Here is a 16,091-nt window from a genome sequence, read left to right on the forward strand (position 1 = left end):
GCCACATACAAGCCCATAGTTATTGTCAGGTAATTCCACTAAAATGCTCCAAAAGCCACCAATAGCACAGTTTTATTATTATTTTATGAGGTTTAATTGGTTCCCAACTTAAACCCAATCAAATTTTAAAAGCATCTAGCCAACTAAACTGAAGTAAAAAACATCCTAAAGACACCCCGTAAACATCCACAACTCCACAACTGACATAGTAGAAACTTCAGTGCAGGATTAGAGGTGAGTAGAGATGGGATTGATTTTCACCTGCCAAGCTTGACACCTTAAGGAGCTTGGTGCTGACTTCCACACACACTCGGCGAGCCCGGCCCTGTGCCACGCTGTGCCTGCAGCGCTGGACCTTGGTGGGCATCAAACCTGCACTAAGTAGAGGTGCTCTTCCGTCCCACTGCTCCCGTGCTCTGATTGGCTGCCTCTGGGGGAGGGGAGGGGGACATCCGCCGGGTGACACAGCCTGCGCTCTCGCCGATAGGCTGTGGAGCGTGATGCTTCTTAGCTGGACCTGCACACAGCAGTCGGCTCACCTGTGTGGACACACACACGCACCAGAAACCTTAAATCCATGTCATGAGATGAAAACAACTCCAGATTTAATTGATTTCCTGGAGCCATACTTCACGACTGGAGACGCCGAAAAGCTATTAATTATAACTGCTTTTTAAAACAATCATCAGCATTGCATGTAAATATGAATATGAACACATTGAAACTACTCCTTAAGATTTATTCTAGTTTCAGCCATGCTTATATGGAAAATGAGTTAATTAACAACCCTGTGTGGCTAACGTTTGGTTTCTATTTTTCAGTCTTTTACAAAAATGCCCAAAACGGCGCTGATCAATTTTAAAGCCAATATGCATTTTTTTTTTTTTTTTTTCATTTAGCAGAAACCTCCAGAGTTGAAAAATCAAGTATTATGTTCTCTATTAGCAAAATTTCCCATGAAGTTAGATGTTGCGGACACAGGAAGTGGTCTGCTAGGCCTTAAAGGTCTTAAAGTTTCTATTTTGACTTGAAAGTGGTGAATTCAAGATCAGATATAGTTGATACTAGTAGATTGTAATTAAATGGTGGAAGGGTGCGTGTGCACATATTCTCTTATATTGGGTCATCTTATGGTCATAATAATCTGGTTATGTATACACTGCAGCACAGTTTAGGATGTTTTTATGCTTTCTCTTTCCATAGCTTTTTGTTACTCCTACCTCCTCCTCCTCCTCCTTTTTACTACTCTTGTTCAGTTTGTTGTCTCCCCCCCCCCTTCCTCCCTCACTCTGTTATGAAATTGAAAGATGGATCGGTGTTGTTGGCGTACAGCGCAGTGTGTGATGAATGAGAGCTGTCCGCCTAGAGAGTGGGAGGGTACAGTAGCCTGTAGTATAGATTGCTGTTTTCATATGGCGGGGGTGGGGGGGGAGAATCGAGCTTAAGGATGGACGGATGGACCGATGATGGCGGGGGTGGGGGGAGGAATTATCCTGCTGTTGGGCAGGATAGGAGAAACAAACTGAACATCAGTGTGTTCAGTCTCTGGACAATAAAAAGCTCACAGTAAATGTCAAAATGCTCCGAGTCCCCTCTGAGGCCCACTCAAGTCTGATCCGTGGCATTTTCAAACATTCATGAGAGCTGATTGGAAATTGAGTTTTACTTTGTGTTGTAGGACATTTAACAGGGAGAAGCAGGTAACGGAAGGTAGAAATGTCTCTGCTGCTGTGAGTGGGATACAAGAAATAGAACAGTTTCTTCATCAACACTTGAGAAACAAACAGAAGGGGAGAAAATGTTGGAAACTTTCAAGCTCAAAGTTGTACATTTATGGGGGGAAAAACCTTCAAACACTGGAAAATTTACAAGGAAGAAATTACATTAACAGCAGATAACTTGTGAAAAGTGATGTAGCCACATAGAGAATCAGGAAAGATCTCATCATTTGGTCGTTCGTTTGTTAAAATCCTTTCAGACATTGGCAATAATACACAGAAAAAATGGCATAATGCATGCCTGTCATATCCTGATGATCTGGATCTGCAGGCCAGTTATTACCAGATGTAGACGGGGTGAGACTGACTACAGGGTTATACAATGTAATGATGGACATTACATTACACTTCTCATGTAGCTGCACAGCGTCTCTACATGAGCTAAAACCTTCATTCTTTCTCTTTTTGTCTTGTTTTTCCTCTCCGTCTATGTCAAGCACTCTGCAGCCAGTCTGATCCAGCTCTCATCCACTAACCAACCCAGCATTGATTTACCTTCACCTCGCATTTAAGCTCAAACAGAGGAAGAGAGGGAGAAGGGGCAGTTAGCAGATGGAGAAAAGAAAGCACAAAGCCTGTTAGCGCTCGTTTCGGCCTGGTAAATTTTAGACGTCACCAATCTGTCACTATATCACACACTGTACTTCTCCCCCTCAGTCTTCCTTCCTTCCTTCTTCCCTCCTTCCTCCTCTTCCTCTAATCATCCTCTGTGTGTTAATGTGACATGTTTACTGCCCTAACTAACAGCTCATTATGGCCGACTGATGCTTTGTCAATAGCAATCAGTTCATTTGGGAGCCCGGTGCTGCCTTTAAACAAAGATGTCCGCTGTGAGAAATGAACCCTGAGTCAAAGCCTTCCTCTCGCTGGGAATGGGGGGAGGGGCTGTAAATTTGAATCTCGATCCGGCCAATTACAGCGCTGACTGTTAACGGCCGTCTTTAATTGTCTTGCGAGGAAATAAAAGTAAAATAATGAGGCTTCGAAGAGCAAATGTGGCTCTGTGGTCAGAGTGGGCTCCCTTAGGGTTTGTCATGCTCACACCCCACCCACATTTGCTGCTCACACTAATGAACTTTGACCTCATGACCTCTAAAGCCTATTTTGCATTAGGTGGAGAGAATCGGTCCCCTGGCTCACTGCTCTGATGGATTCACACTAAGAAAACCACTAAAGTTATAACATTTAGCCTGTTTGAGGACGATTAATGCTCATCTTTGTTTGGAAGCATCCCGAAATCTCCCAGAAACATTTTTAACATTTTACACTATTGTCTTTCTAACTGTCATTAAAGATTATTTTCTATTTTCACTGATTTTGATTGAAATAAAACTGTCAATATGAGTAGAAAGTTGATACTGAACATTTACACATGAATGTGTTTTTTTTTTAAAAAAGCCAGAAACTCATTTGTAATTGATTTCTGTGCAGCTGTTATTTGTAACGATCACTAAGTGGAGGTCAGAGGTCATGGAGCCCCATATTTCTGCTGATATTTATAGTCCGCAGTTTTTAAGCTTATTGATGCTTTTTATAAAACATTGATAGATTTGAGTTCACGTCAGTATTTGCTTACCTGCTGGGGGTCAAAAGTGCACAAACGTACCTGATTTGCATGCTTCATTGTTTTCACCAAGCGGCAATAAAGGAGATGCTGCAGTTCCTTTGGTGACCACTTGAGGCTCCAAAAGTTAGGCGATCCCCATAGGCTCCAATGTTAAATTGACCACCTTTACAGCAGAAATAAACATATTTACAGCCTCATACAACAAATTGTTTTGTTTCCCCCATCATAAAAATTACACAGAGGGGTGAATCTTTTTTAAAAGGCAACTTTTCTTATTTTCTTGAAGTGCTAAGTTTGTATTATTGCTGGCATGTGCTGCCCAGTTAAATTGACTTCATTTCAATTAGTTAAAGTTACTTAACTAGACCTTTCATATTGTGTTTAGGGTGTTGGTGAATTGTATTGAAAGATTGAAATAGTTACCATGTCACCTATTGGTCTTTAAACTTGAAGGTTCAAAGCTAGCAGGTTCTCTCTTGTTTGTTTTTTTGGTTTTTTCCCCCGTAATTTTAATCCAATGTGACAACATTTGGACTTAAAAAGCAAGTCCTAAATTAACAGCTACCACCAACAACATTATCAAAGTGGAGTGTTCCAGTTCAAAGTATAAAATTGAACTTTCCTTTCCAGTAAACAGTAAAGCTGACATTTGCGAGTCTGCGCATGAGTTATTCCAGGTATCATTTAGGTTTTTTATGATTTATTTGATATTCTGGTGTGTTATTAATTTCATCTCACTCCCTCGTTCAAAGACTGTCACTTCTGGCTCCAAAAAACCAATGTGGTTGTGAAGCGAAAATTGGAGCCTTGAAAGTGCAGAGCTCACAAGCCAATATAAACCCTATTGTCTTAACAATACCAGCTAACAACATTAGCCAATGCTGTCACTGTCTGTAGATAGCTGCTATTCTTACACGGTTAACCTCTTGCCATATCGTTCATAGACCCATCCATAGGTTTTTGTGTGTGTAGATGTAAACCAATAAGGAAGGGGGTTTGCCATTTAAGGCAGGCTGATGATGAAATGCCAGGAGATCCTGGTGATGCGATTAGCCGAGTGCGTCTGGAGACCGGTGGACCTTTAGAGCCACCACAGGATTATAACTAAAGTAAATCATCTGTTTTATATCGTATGTTTCTTCATTTTATGCCTATTTAGCTTTTGCATTTCAAGTGAAAACACACAAAGGGTCGTATTGATTTCTGTGACTGCAGCAGCGGCAGAAGAGAACAGACAAAAGACAGATTTTCAGCTTCACAGTAGATAAAATGAGAACTTAAATGCATGATACTCAAAAAAGAGGATGAAACAAATGAAACTCTTTTTGGTTGGTGTTATCTTTGGACCTCTGCCTGCAAAGATAGGTGGGTGAGACGAGCTGGGAAAGACAGACAGATGTGAGGTGGGGAGCACAGAGGGTGGTGGAAGGAGAGCGTTATTGAGGGGAGGGGGGGATTTTTTTCAGGAGTCTTAATGGTCAGTCTGTCCCCACAGAGACTGGCTCAAATGTCAGGTCAGCTATGAAGTGACCTCCATCCCGCTTGCTGTCTTTATCCTCCGAGTGTGTGTCTGTCAGTGTGTGTGTTGGACTATTTTCACCCAAAACCTCACCAAAAATATCAGAACATATTTTGTCTTTATGAGAATGCTTTCCTTTCTTTTCTTTGTTTAAGATTGCGCCTGTGGTGCAGCTTGAGGCTGCTTTTCAGAGCTGATGAGACCATGAAAGATAATATTAATGTCCTTAAGATGACAAAAATTCCAGCATAAGAGGGTCACTGTGTGTATTCTTTAGTATTGTCTGATGCTGAACCCTCACAGGCTGATTTCAAACTCCTGCTGTTTTCTGATAAAACCCTCTGATTCGTTTCTCTCTGCAGGTAAGGCCCTGACCTTCCTGCTGCTGCAGCCCCCCAGCCCCAAGCTGCCTGCCCACAGCACCATCCGACGCACCGCCATCGATCTGATTGGTCGAGGCTTCACCGTGTGGGAACCGTACATGGATGTGTCGGCGGTGCTCATGGGACTACTGGAGCTGTGCGCCGACGCCGAGAAGCAGCTCGCCAAGTGAGTCACGACGAGCCGCTTAAACAAATGAAGTTGCTGCCTTTTTAAAAAATGTTTCATATCAGACCGAAGATGCTGACAAGATAAATGTAAAACAGTTTTAAGAGTTTCCTGCTCACTTTGCCTTCATCTTCATGAAAATCATCATGAGAGTCTAACTGCATGTATACTAGAGTCCTTAAAAGTGTCATAGTGTTGGTCTGTTGTGTTGGCATGAAGGCATCTTAAAGACACACTACTAAAAGATCAGGAGTCGTTGTTTCATGCAGGCTGCAGTGGTCGTTGGTGTTTTCACCGACGGATTCTCCTGTAAGGGCAGACTGGTTGAAATGGACCCTCACTAACAAATAGTTTCTTTTTTTTACACGCAGTATTTTCACATTCACACCGATTTGACGGTGTTTCACATAATTTGGTAATTTTTTTTTATTAAAAAAAAAGATTTTGCATCTGGAAATTGAACGCTCTGCATTTGTTTACTTTCTCTCCAGCGACTGAAAACAGACAATTTGTCTGTACTCACTTCCTGTTTGTTAATTTGTTAAATTGTATCCGTCCCTCTCAGATTCCAGAGTATATCCTATAGATACAAACATATGCATCCGCACAAATACAGACACACACACACACACACACACCCACACACACACACAAACGAACATTATATAGCCGACACAGTGAGTTATGGAAGCCCGACTCTAATCTGATTTCAAGACATTATGATGATGTAACGATGTCTGCGTTGGCCTGACACGAAAGTCCTCTGTCTCTGTGCACACATTTGTCTTTTTCTTCATTTTATTTAGCATTTTGTGCCCCACTTAAAGTGGCTCTTAAAAATTTCCATCTAGAAAAGCAAGAAGATTGCCCTGCAGTCTCTAGCTCCAGACAAGATTAACCCATTAGACTTTAATCAGGTGAGAGACAAGATCAGATGTTAACAAAGTACACAATATTAGCGCCAGTGTGTGGATTTCCCAGCTTAGATAACGCCTTTAAATATTTTTGGAGAACTAAGATGAGCAAACGGTAAAGACACTGACACTCCGACTTGCTGAGTTACAAGACTTTGTAAAACCACAGATGTCAGCAGAGCTGGTTTCACGTACTCAACCATCAACATTACTGGCAGCAGAGTCGAGGTCAGAGGTCGTGGCTGCCTTCATGCAGTCAAAGTGAGGTTGTGGTTTGAAGCAGCTTCTTACACAAGCGAAGGTCAGGGGTCATGCGGAGAGGCTAATTCAGTGGCTTCTTCTTCATGTATGATACAAAGAGCAGCACGTGTGCGTCTTCCTCCCTGCTGAAATCTAACTGGCCAATATGAGTTGATCCTATTAAGTCTGAAACTCGAGCTGGCCCAGTCTGGTTAAATGAGTATAGATATGTCTGCGTGTGTGTGTGTGTGTGTGTGTGTGTGTGTGTCCGTGTGTTCGTTCATTTTTGTTACCTCCCTGGGACCTCTCTCAGTATAAACACTGACCTTAGTCCTCATGGGGACCCAAACCAGGTCCTAATGAGGCGAAACATAGTTTCTGGGGTCCCGGTTAGGGTTTGTGTTGGGCTGTTCACAATAAATTGAAGTCAGTGAAGTATTCTAGCAAGGAAAGCTGCAGAGTGGTGTGTCAGGAAGGGAAATGACACAATTCCATTTTAATGGAATACATTTTCGGTCAAATAGAAAGAGAAGATGCCTATAAGATCCACACAAGAATTAATGCAAAAAAATTATTGTTATAAGTTACAGTACAGTGAAAAAACATTGATACAGTAGATAAAGTTGAATATGCCAGTAGTGTAAAAAATAGCAGTCAAAAATTTGATTGACTCCAAGCAACTTAATCCTCATAGTGCTTCCAATCACACCAGGAGCGTCTCAGAAGCGTCATTTTTATTTTACCCCCTTCCCCCTTGCACAGTCTTTTATTTTGAAAATTTCCTGTGTTTGACGTGCATCTCTTTTCACCTCCTCTGTCATTTTATATTTTTAGTAATTTTATATTTCAAGTAATTGCTGACAAGCTTATGCCCTGGTGAAGTGCTTGTCTATCCCTTCACAATTTAAATATTTACTACTTCTTTTGGAGCATTGGTCAGATTTTAACTGACACACACTGGTCACTTTAGGAGCTCTTTGCGCAAAGTGCGGTCAAGATCAAGATCAAGATCAAGGCTGAGTGAGCTACGACCTCACTGATGTTGTTTTATCTTTTGTTCTTTTAATAACAATCTTCATGAACCTTTAAAACATATGATGCAACACAAGACAACAATAAAAAATTTATTTAAAAAAACAGGCAGACATAATTGTTATAATCTTGTCTTTAAAAAATATATATATTTTTTTTTTTTTACAGAACCCCAAGTTTTACACATTTATTCCACCTTAAATCACATGTTTCTGCGAATATAATTACATCACATGGAGATGATGTCCAGTCAAAATGCATAATTTAATAACACAGTTGATGGGTAAGTAATCCCTCTAACGTGTATATGGATGTGTATAATATGCCAGTAAATAAATTCAGATTAATAAAAGGGAAATGTTAAATAAATTAATAAGAAATGAAAAATAAAGTTAACGGTAACAGTCAGAGAAAATACTAAACTGGAAACTGAAAATAAATTTAAAGGATTTTTGAATATTCAGTTTGAGAAAGATTATCTCAAGTCTCCTTATAGTAACAGCTGTCCCAATAATCCTTTGATAACCTTTTCAACATAGGCAAAAATTTGTCTATATTATCTATCAACCTCTGGAATCACATTTGAGACTAAACTAAGGTATAGCAAAAATAAGCAGTAGCACTAATGAGAGCTTCAATTAAGCTATTATCATGTGGTGTGTGTTCAGGAGTCACATTATAGGAGAAGTGTTGCAGTATCAAATGTTCTTTTTTAGATACTTTAGTTTAGGGTCCCCAGCGACTTAGTGGTGAGCTTAAGTAAATACTAAAACTTAAAATACGCACGCGCACACACACACGGAGTTCATGACCATGCATAATTAATAATGTGAAGTCTGCAGGTGTGTGGTGTTGCCTCCTGGTGTTGTTGAAGTAAACAGCACGAGGGCTGATCAATGAGACGCACAGTAATCACATCAGTACATTATAATACATACGGAGAGGATGCACGAACACACACACACACACACAGTCAGTATTCAGTATTCCTTCACTTGGGCAATTTTCTTTTCTGTGGACAGAGAAACAAGGAGTTGAATGCATTACTGGCTAAAAGAGAGCACACACGCTCACTCTTTCTTTCTCCGCTCTCTCTCTGAGGATGTATTTCCATGCAGCTGACTTGCAGTGAGGCTTTTTGTCCCTGATCCACCCAACCAGTTGTCAATACACTTCTCGCAGAGCTGTGTGTGTATGTGGGATAATCCCTTTTCAATAGGTAGAGATTTGAAAAAGCTCCCGGTGTGGAAGACTTGCACTTTATATTTTCAGACACACAAGCCAAAAAAAAGAAAAGAAAGGGAAAGAAACTGCTTCAGCAGTCTCCACACAGTTTTCAAGGAATCCATTCTAAGAGGTAAAAGCTGCTTTCAGCAGACGCACACCTTTATATGCTCTGCCTGTCTGCTTACTGTCTGAATAAACACCTGAGTTACTTTTATGTGAAGGTCATCGGTGCGTCCTGACCCTACCAGAGTTATTATAGTTACTACTAACTAAAGCTAAGTGTGAAGACATATTTTACTTAACTTAAATAAAAAGTGTAGTAATAATAATAATGATAACTAGACTATAAAAATTACTGATAAAAATACACAGAAAATATTCAGGGTCATTTCATGAAAAATCAATCTGCGCCTTCCACCTGACCCATATAGAATTGGCATTTTTTTCTCTCTCGTTTATTTATGTATTTATTCTGTGTGTTTACCTCTGTGCATCTAACCAGAAAGTTCCACTGTGGTCGAATCTATTTCACAAGGGAGACCTGGCCAAGGTAGCAGCCACACAAACTCTTAATATATTAAAAATACGACACAAAGTACAAGACATACAACATGGTATAAAACACTAGTGCCATCTCCAGGAAACGCTAACACATTCCTTATTCCGTATAATTTCATATCCAACGAATGTGGTGAAGCTACTAGAGTAGCTTTGCATGATTAATGGGTCGTAATAATCCATATTCCCTTTAGACTCACTGGCCACCACTTCATTAGGCACACCTTCCCAGTACCAGGTTGGACCCTGCTGCTTTAATTCTTTGTGACAATGATTTAGCAAGGTGCTGGAAACATTCCTCACAGACTTTGCTAAATGTTGACATGACAGTATCACATTGAACTCATTGTCATGTTCAATAAACCCGAATATTTCAGCTTTGTGTCACTGCGCTGAAAGCAGAAGATGGATACAGTGTGGTTATAAAGGGGTGGACAGGATGAGTGACAATGCACAGGCAGAATAAAGCAGGATGGATCAATGCTTTCTTGTAGTTTACACCAAAGCCTGACCATCCAAATGTTGCGGCAGAAACTGAAACTTGTCAGGCCAGTCAACGTTTTTCTAATTTTCTGTTGTCCTGTGTTGGCGAGCCTATGCAAACTGTAGCCTCAGTTTCCTGTTCTTAGCTGGCATGAGGGGCACTCCGTGTGGTCTTCTGCTGTTGTCTTCTTCTTTAAGGTTCAGTGTTTTCTGCATATCTTTTTTTCTAATGAGTGCTTATTTGGTAACTACTCTCTGAGAGACAGAGAGAGAGTGTGTTTTACCCAGATGGTCAGTCATAGCTAGCCTACAAAATCATAAAGAATTCAGTGGTAACCAATTAATGTAATGAAACAAAGAGAAGCATGGCTGACTGGAAATGGAGTAGGTTGTGTGCATATAATCACAGGCTGAGTAGTTTTTATTCCTTAAGTCAAAGCCACTTTTACTTTGAGATTTCTACCATGATCAGCAATATGTACATTAAAGAGGAAAGCTTGGCGTCTTTCCATACCCCCAAATAGTTTTATGCTAAAATTGTGTGGGATTGTTACAAACAAGATTTGACTGCAAGCTTTTTCTGCAGTATCTATTCTTGTGGCCCATGCACTATTGTATGGGTATCCTGATTAAAGCTTTTTCCACAGTGATTGTTGGATCTTTAAATTCTGTTCTCATTTGCACTATCTATAAGATCACTCTGAATTTAAGCCCGCTTTCGTACTACATATCTACAGAGATATCACATTTATATAGAAAGTTTTCTAAAACGTTGAGGGTGTTTGAATCTCCTCCCGGTCTCCATCCAATCAGAGACCACCACAGGGATAAATGCATGTTTTCAATGTGTTTGTCTTGCAGGGATAAATACATCTTTTTACACTGTATTTGTCTGTCTACAAGTTTTGAACGATTGCGTTTCTCATGCAGGGGTAAATGAATGCTTTGGCGATCTGTGTGTCATGCAGAGATAAGTACATGTTGTTGTCACCATGGATGTCCACTCATGAACCCTAAAGGGAAAAACAAAAATCTGGAAACTGCAGGTCACCATTACTGATCAGTTTTGATCTGTGGGTGTGTTTGTGCAAATTCCACCCAGACCTGAGATAAGGCTGTCAGAAACTCAGGAATATCATAAATATTGTTCCAAAATGTCAAAAAAGAAATGAAAAAATTATAATTAACCACTGAAAAAGCCAGTGTCTGCTGTAAAGATTGCATCAAAAGGTTGCCCTACTCTCCACCTCTCCACCATGCTCTCTGTAGTCTGTGGGTACATTTATGGTCAGTAAACCACGCCTTTAAGCAGCTGAGAAAACCAGTTAGTCCGTCCATTTAGACCAACACAGTGATGCGTGACCAGCCCATGTCAGAGTTTATGTGAACGGGTCAGCACACGCCAGCTAACCCTCCACAGATTGGACACCGCCAAGCTTTTAAGCATCCATCTCTTATTTATTTATTTTTTTTGGTCTAAAAATCTTTAAATCTATAAAAACTGTTACCTTTAGATTAAGGTGTTTTTAAAAAAAAAAAAAAAAAAAAGGTTTAATAAATTGAACTTTAGTTCTTTCCATTTAATTGAATTGTTTGCTGCCATTTATTCATTTTATCAATATTTTTTGGTTCTTGATGTTTATGAAAAGCTATGAATGATGACCAAAACATAACTTAAAACACTCCTTGTAGAACAGAAGAGACAGAGTGTGGACATGGCAAATGGACTGGTTCTTATATAGGGCTTTTTTGCTCTGCCTTCTCTACCTTTACACAACGTGCCTGATTCAACCGTTCACATACCCATTCTTACAAGCACTTTTTTTCTATGTTTTGTCTACGTAAATGCTTTCTAGCATTCTGTCTAACAGCTTGGAGTTAGTATGTTGCCCAAGGATATTTGGCATGCAGACTGGAGCTGCCAGCAGATTAGTAGATGACCTGCTCTACATCCTGAGCTGATCAACATATTCACACAAATTCCCTGCAGCATACTTACTCAGTTATTACGGTAAACAAAGTAAACAAATCACCACCCCGGGATCTTATAGTGTCTTGAATCTGCATTCGTTTTAACTGTTGCCAAGGGGTGACACAAAAAGACTTCTGGTCTGGTACAAATCTGTTAAAATTACTCTCTGCCCAAACCTCTGTAAAATGTTTCCTACCTAATTTATGGGCTCAGTCGGTCAATTTTAGGTGATATTAAATAAAAAATATGAAATTCATTTTGTAACTGTCACTATACAGGATATGCTTAGCCAATCAGCTTGAAGCCCACGCATCACTCCTCGAACCTGGTTTAAAAACAGCAAGATGGCAAGAATGAAAACACTGGTGGCTACATCCATCTTTTGTACTGTCTATAGCGAGTCCTGTGGTCAGACCAAATGACTCTGAGAACTTCCACATGTTCAGCCCTACTTGTTAAGAACTGCAGAACGTTTAGAATCAATGCAAGGAGGGTTGCTCCTGAAAATTTAAAGGAATCATTTTGAATATGGCTGGGTGGTTGTTAATAAATCTGGACAGTTGAAAGTTAAACTCCAGTCACCCAACCCCAGTAAAAAGTAGGGTCATCAGTCTACATAGAAAAGGTCAAATGTGCATTAACTAGAGGCACATCTTACAATTCAGAAATGATCCAGTAAATCAGTCTGTAAACAGTCCAGTTACCCCATCTGCAACTCAGTGAGAAAGCCAATCAGTAAGCCAGTGAGTCCCTGGAAGTCACTCAGCCATATACACACAGCGCTGGCTTCTTGCAGCGTGGATTCTGGTCATGTGACTGGAGTTATTCACTCCTCCCTCGCACACAAAAATCAATACTTCCAGTCCTCGCTCTGTGTGTGTGACTTGGTATCGACTGGATAATGTCAGCGTGATATTGGCTGTGAATACAGCCATGTTGCCAGCTTCTCTCTCTCTCACACACACAGTAAGCCCTGAGTGTGTGTTTCATGTCAGCACTGAAAGTTCATCACAGTGGAATCCTTTCCATCTGGACTCATTAATCCATTTCAGTACAACCACTTTAATGCTGAATTTTTGTTTTTATTTCTGCTAGTTTGGATGATGAAACACTCTTAAAATAGACCCATTTTAATATTTAATTTTATTTATTAATATTTTCTTGGGTTTAGTTTTGTTTCATGACTCTGTGTGTCTCTCTCTGTCTCCTGTGACTCTAATGGTAACCCAGGTTATTTCATTACATGTGCTAAACGCTGGTTATTAACCTCAGCCGGTCTCGGCACAATTGGCCCTTTGCTGCCTTATATCAACACTGTGACTGTTTCCAATTACAGCCACCTCTCTGAATGAAATTAAACATTTCAATATTGCTGATATATTGCCGATATATTACCGGTATTAATTACGAGATCTGTGGCTGTGATGTGTAATCAGAGGAGATGAATCGTGCAACTCGCCCAGCCGTCCACCCATGTCTCTCGCTCTCCCTCCCTCCCTCCATTTGTTAACAAGGTGGTCTCACTCGCCCTCGTAGTCTTTTTTTTCTCTTACAATCATACACATACACTCTCTGAGGGGGTGTGTGTGTGTGTGTGTGTGTGTGTGTGTGTGTGTGTGTGTGTGTCTAATTCCTGTTGCATTGTGGGAGTCCATTATGCTGTCGCCTGGTGAATGGCTCCCATTGACTTGGCCTTGACATTATAAGCTGCTGGCTAATCTCTTCACTCCATATATTTGTAAAACTCAATCTCGCCGTTGCTTTTCTCAGATTTGTCTTGTTTTCTTCCACTCGCCTAAAGTGGCTGATTGAAATGTCTAAGTCCCCCTTTAGATTTGTAAAATCTCTAAGAGATAAGCCTCGCATGGTTTTCTTATTGTCAACAAATCCCAGCAAAACCACATAAAACAATAATGAGTATGTCCTGGGTTTAAATTTGGTGCTATGGCTTTTTTTAAGGCCTCATAACTTCATAATCACCAAAGATGGAAGATTCAATTTTCAGTGCTGGGAAACACACTTTGGCTCTGTTTAAAAACTGAAACCAAATCAATTTTACATTCATTCAAAGTGTCACAATTTACAAGCAAAAAAATTGCCTTCCATAGCGATCTTTTCAGCATCAATGTACTGCGATATGTTGTAGTATCAACAGCAAAAATCCCCTAATCTATTGTCTATGAAGAATAAGAGGAACATAAACAGTAATTTCAAACATCTGAATGATACATTTTACTCCCTCGTTCTACAGTGTCACCATGGGTTTGCCCCTCAACCCTCCAGCAGATTCGGCCCGTTCAGCCCGTCACGCCCTCTCTCTTATTGCCACCGCCCGGCCGCCTGCCTTCATCACCACCATTGCAAAAGAGGTGTGTTTTCTTTACCAGCTGCTGAAACCAAAGCCATCTTATTAGGTACTCACCAACTGTTTTCCCTCTCCAGCTCTTATAAATATAAGTGTTATATCTTTTCAGGTTCATCGGCACAACGCTGCTCAGGCGAACTCTCAGTCACAGCAGAACATTCACACGACCACTCTGGCCAGAGCCAAAACAGAGATCCTGCGAGTGATCGACATCCTGATTGAGAAGATGCCTGGAGACGTCGTGGATCTTCTGGTTGAAGTAATTCGAACTATATTTGAGATCGATGAAAGATAACATTCTCAAAAATCCCAGCCAAGGACACAAGCATAATATAATTCAATTAAGTATTTGACTTTACCAAAATAAAAAAGGAGCTCTTTTTACCCTTAGACAACTATTGTTATTAATGACGCCAGTGAAAGCTAGCATCATCCAAAACAGAAAAGACCTGAAAGTGCTGAATCAGAAGCTGCTGGCTAGTCAACCCCATGACTCAGGGTTGGATTTATAAACCAAACTAAAGGAGAGTCAGAGAAGATGATCTGTTCAGACCCTGGCAATAAAAAGTGTTTAATACATGGAAACAAGCTACATAGGTTAACTTCAACTACAATAAAAACTGTTCTCCTGATCCTTAGGTGATGGATATCATCATGTACTGTATTGAAGGTTCTCTGGTGAAGAAGAAAGGACTGCAGGAATGTTTCCCTGCTATTTGCAAGTAAGTTTGTCATCAGGTTCAACCCCAAGTAATATCTTCAAACTGGGAGGGGCTGGGAAAGGCGAGCTGGGCCCTGACTACTGTGTCTGTGACCGTTTACATTACATTAAGGTGTGTCAGTCTCAGTGTGCTATTAGTGTTTCCGTTTGTTTGTTTACATAAAAATTAACCTTGAGGCGGGGGTGGGGGTGAGCCCCCAGAATTGGACAAGAGGAAGAAAATGGATGAATGAAATCTTCCTTCATCGCTAAACATCTTCCCTTATACAGTGTTAAATGTTCATGTGTGTTTGCTGTCCACCTTTTTAGGTTCTATATGGTTGGTTACTGCGACCGCAGTCACCGCATCGCTGTCGGAGCTCGCCAAGGTTCAGTGGCCCTCTACGATGTCCGTACAGGGAAATGTCAGGTACATCGAAAAACTTAAACTGATCAGCTCAACAGCTGTTTGATTACACCAGATGAAGTTGGTTTTTACTCTGGACCCCAGCTTTACACATCCTTTCTTCCACCGCCTCCTTCACACAGATCATCTTCTTTTTCATTCATTTTCCCACTCTCATCCATCCATCCATCCATCCCACTTTGTATTAATCCACCCCTGCATGTAGCCTTCACGGCCCAAGGCGTTCAACAGATTTCCAACCATAATTATGACTGCACGTGGAAAACCAGCTGTCTCCACAGATAGGTCTTTAGTACAGAGTGCAGGAGGCAAAGAGAGATTTCATCAATGATTAGAAAACCAAAAGGTTAATGTCTGGTATACAAAGTCCTTGAAGCAGGGGAAGGCGAGAAGGTAACCAAAACTCAGATATATTAACTAAACTCTAAGACATCTCAAAACTTAAGCACCATCATGTTTTCATCCTTTTATAATTAGAAAACACATGTGAGCAGGTAAACTGAGTGTTCAGTTTTTGTCTTTGGCTTTTGCATGCACTGATGTCATTATTTGGCCATATTTAATCCATCTGAAACAGCAGATATGACAGAAAATTAAGCATAATAGATGCCTTTAATCTCTGTTTGCTCATTATGTTGGAAAGTTTCCATCTGTTTGCAAACAGGATGCTTTAGCTCAAACTGGAGGAAATGAGGAGGAGCAGAAACAGTAGGTTTAAATGAGAGAGGAGGAGATAAGGAGGAGAGGAGTTTCATTTTTT

General features: G+C 40.5%; 1 protein-coding gene across 1 annotated transcript in view; it reads left to right on the forward strand.

Annotated features, from left to right (window-relative positions):
* Positions 1–16,091, forward strand: part of wdr7 (WD repeat domain 7) — a 95,539-nt gene that overhangs the window by 68,681 nt on the left and 10,767 nt on the right. Inside the window, exons 25-29 of the mRNA XM_085359620.1 lie at positions 5,227–5,413; positions 14,091–14,208; positions 14,314–14,463; positions 14,844–14,926; positions 15,235–15,334. Coding sequence (XP_085215746.1) covers positions 5,227–5,413; positions 14,091–14,208; positions 14,314–14,463; positions 14,844–14,926; positions 15,235–15,334 — 638 coding nt within the window. The remainder of the gene's footprint in view (positions 1–5,226; positions 5,414–14,090; positions 14,209–14,313; positions 14,464–14,843; positions 14,927–15,234; positions 15,335–16,091) is intronic.

The sequence above is a fragment of the Diplotaxodon limnothrissa genome, linkage group LG7, assembly GCF_057381915.1.
Source record: "Diplotaxodon limnothrissa isolate DT_005_m linkage group LG7, D_limnothrissa_male_GT1.1, whole genome shotgun sequence".
NCBI lineage: Eukaryota > Metazoa > Chordata > Actinopteri > Cichliformes > Cichlidae > Diplotaxodon > Diplotaxodon limnothrissa.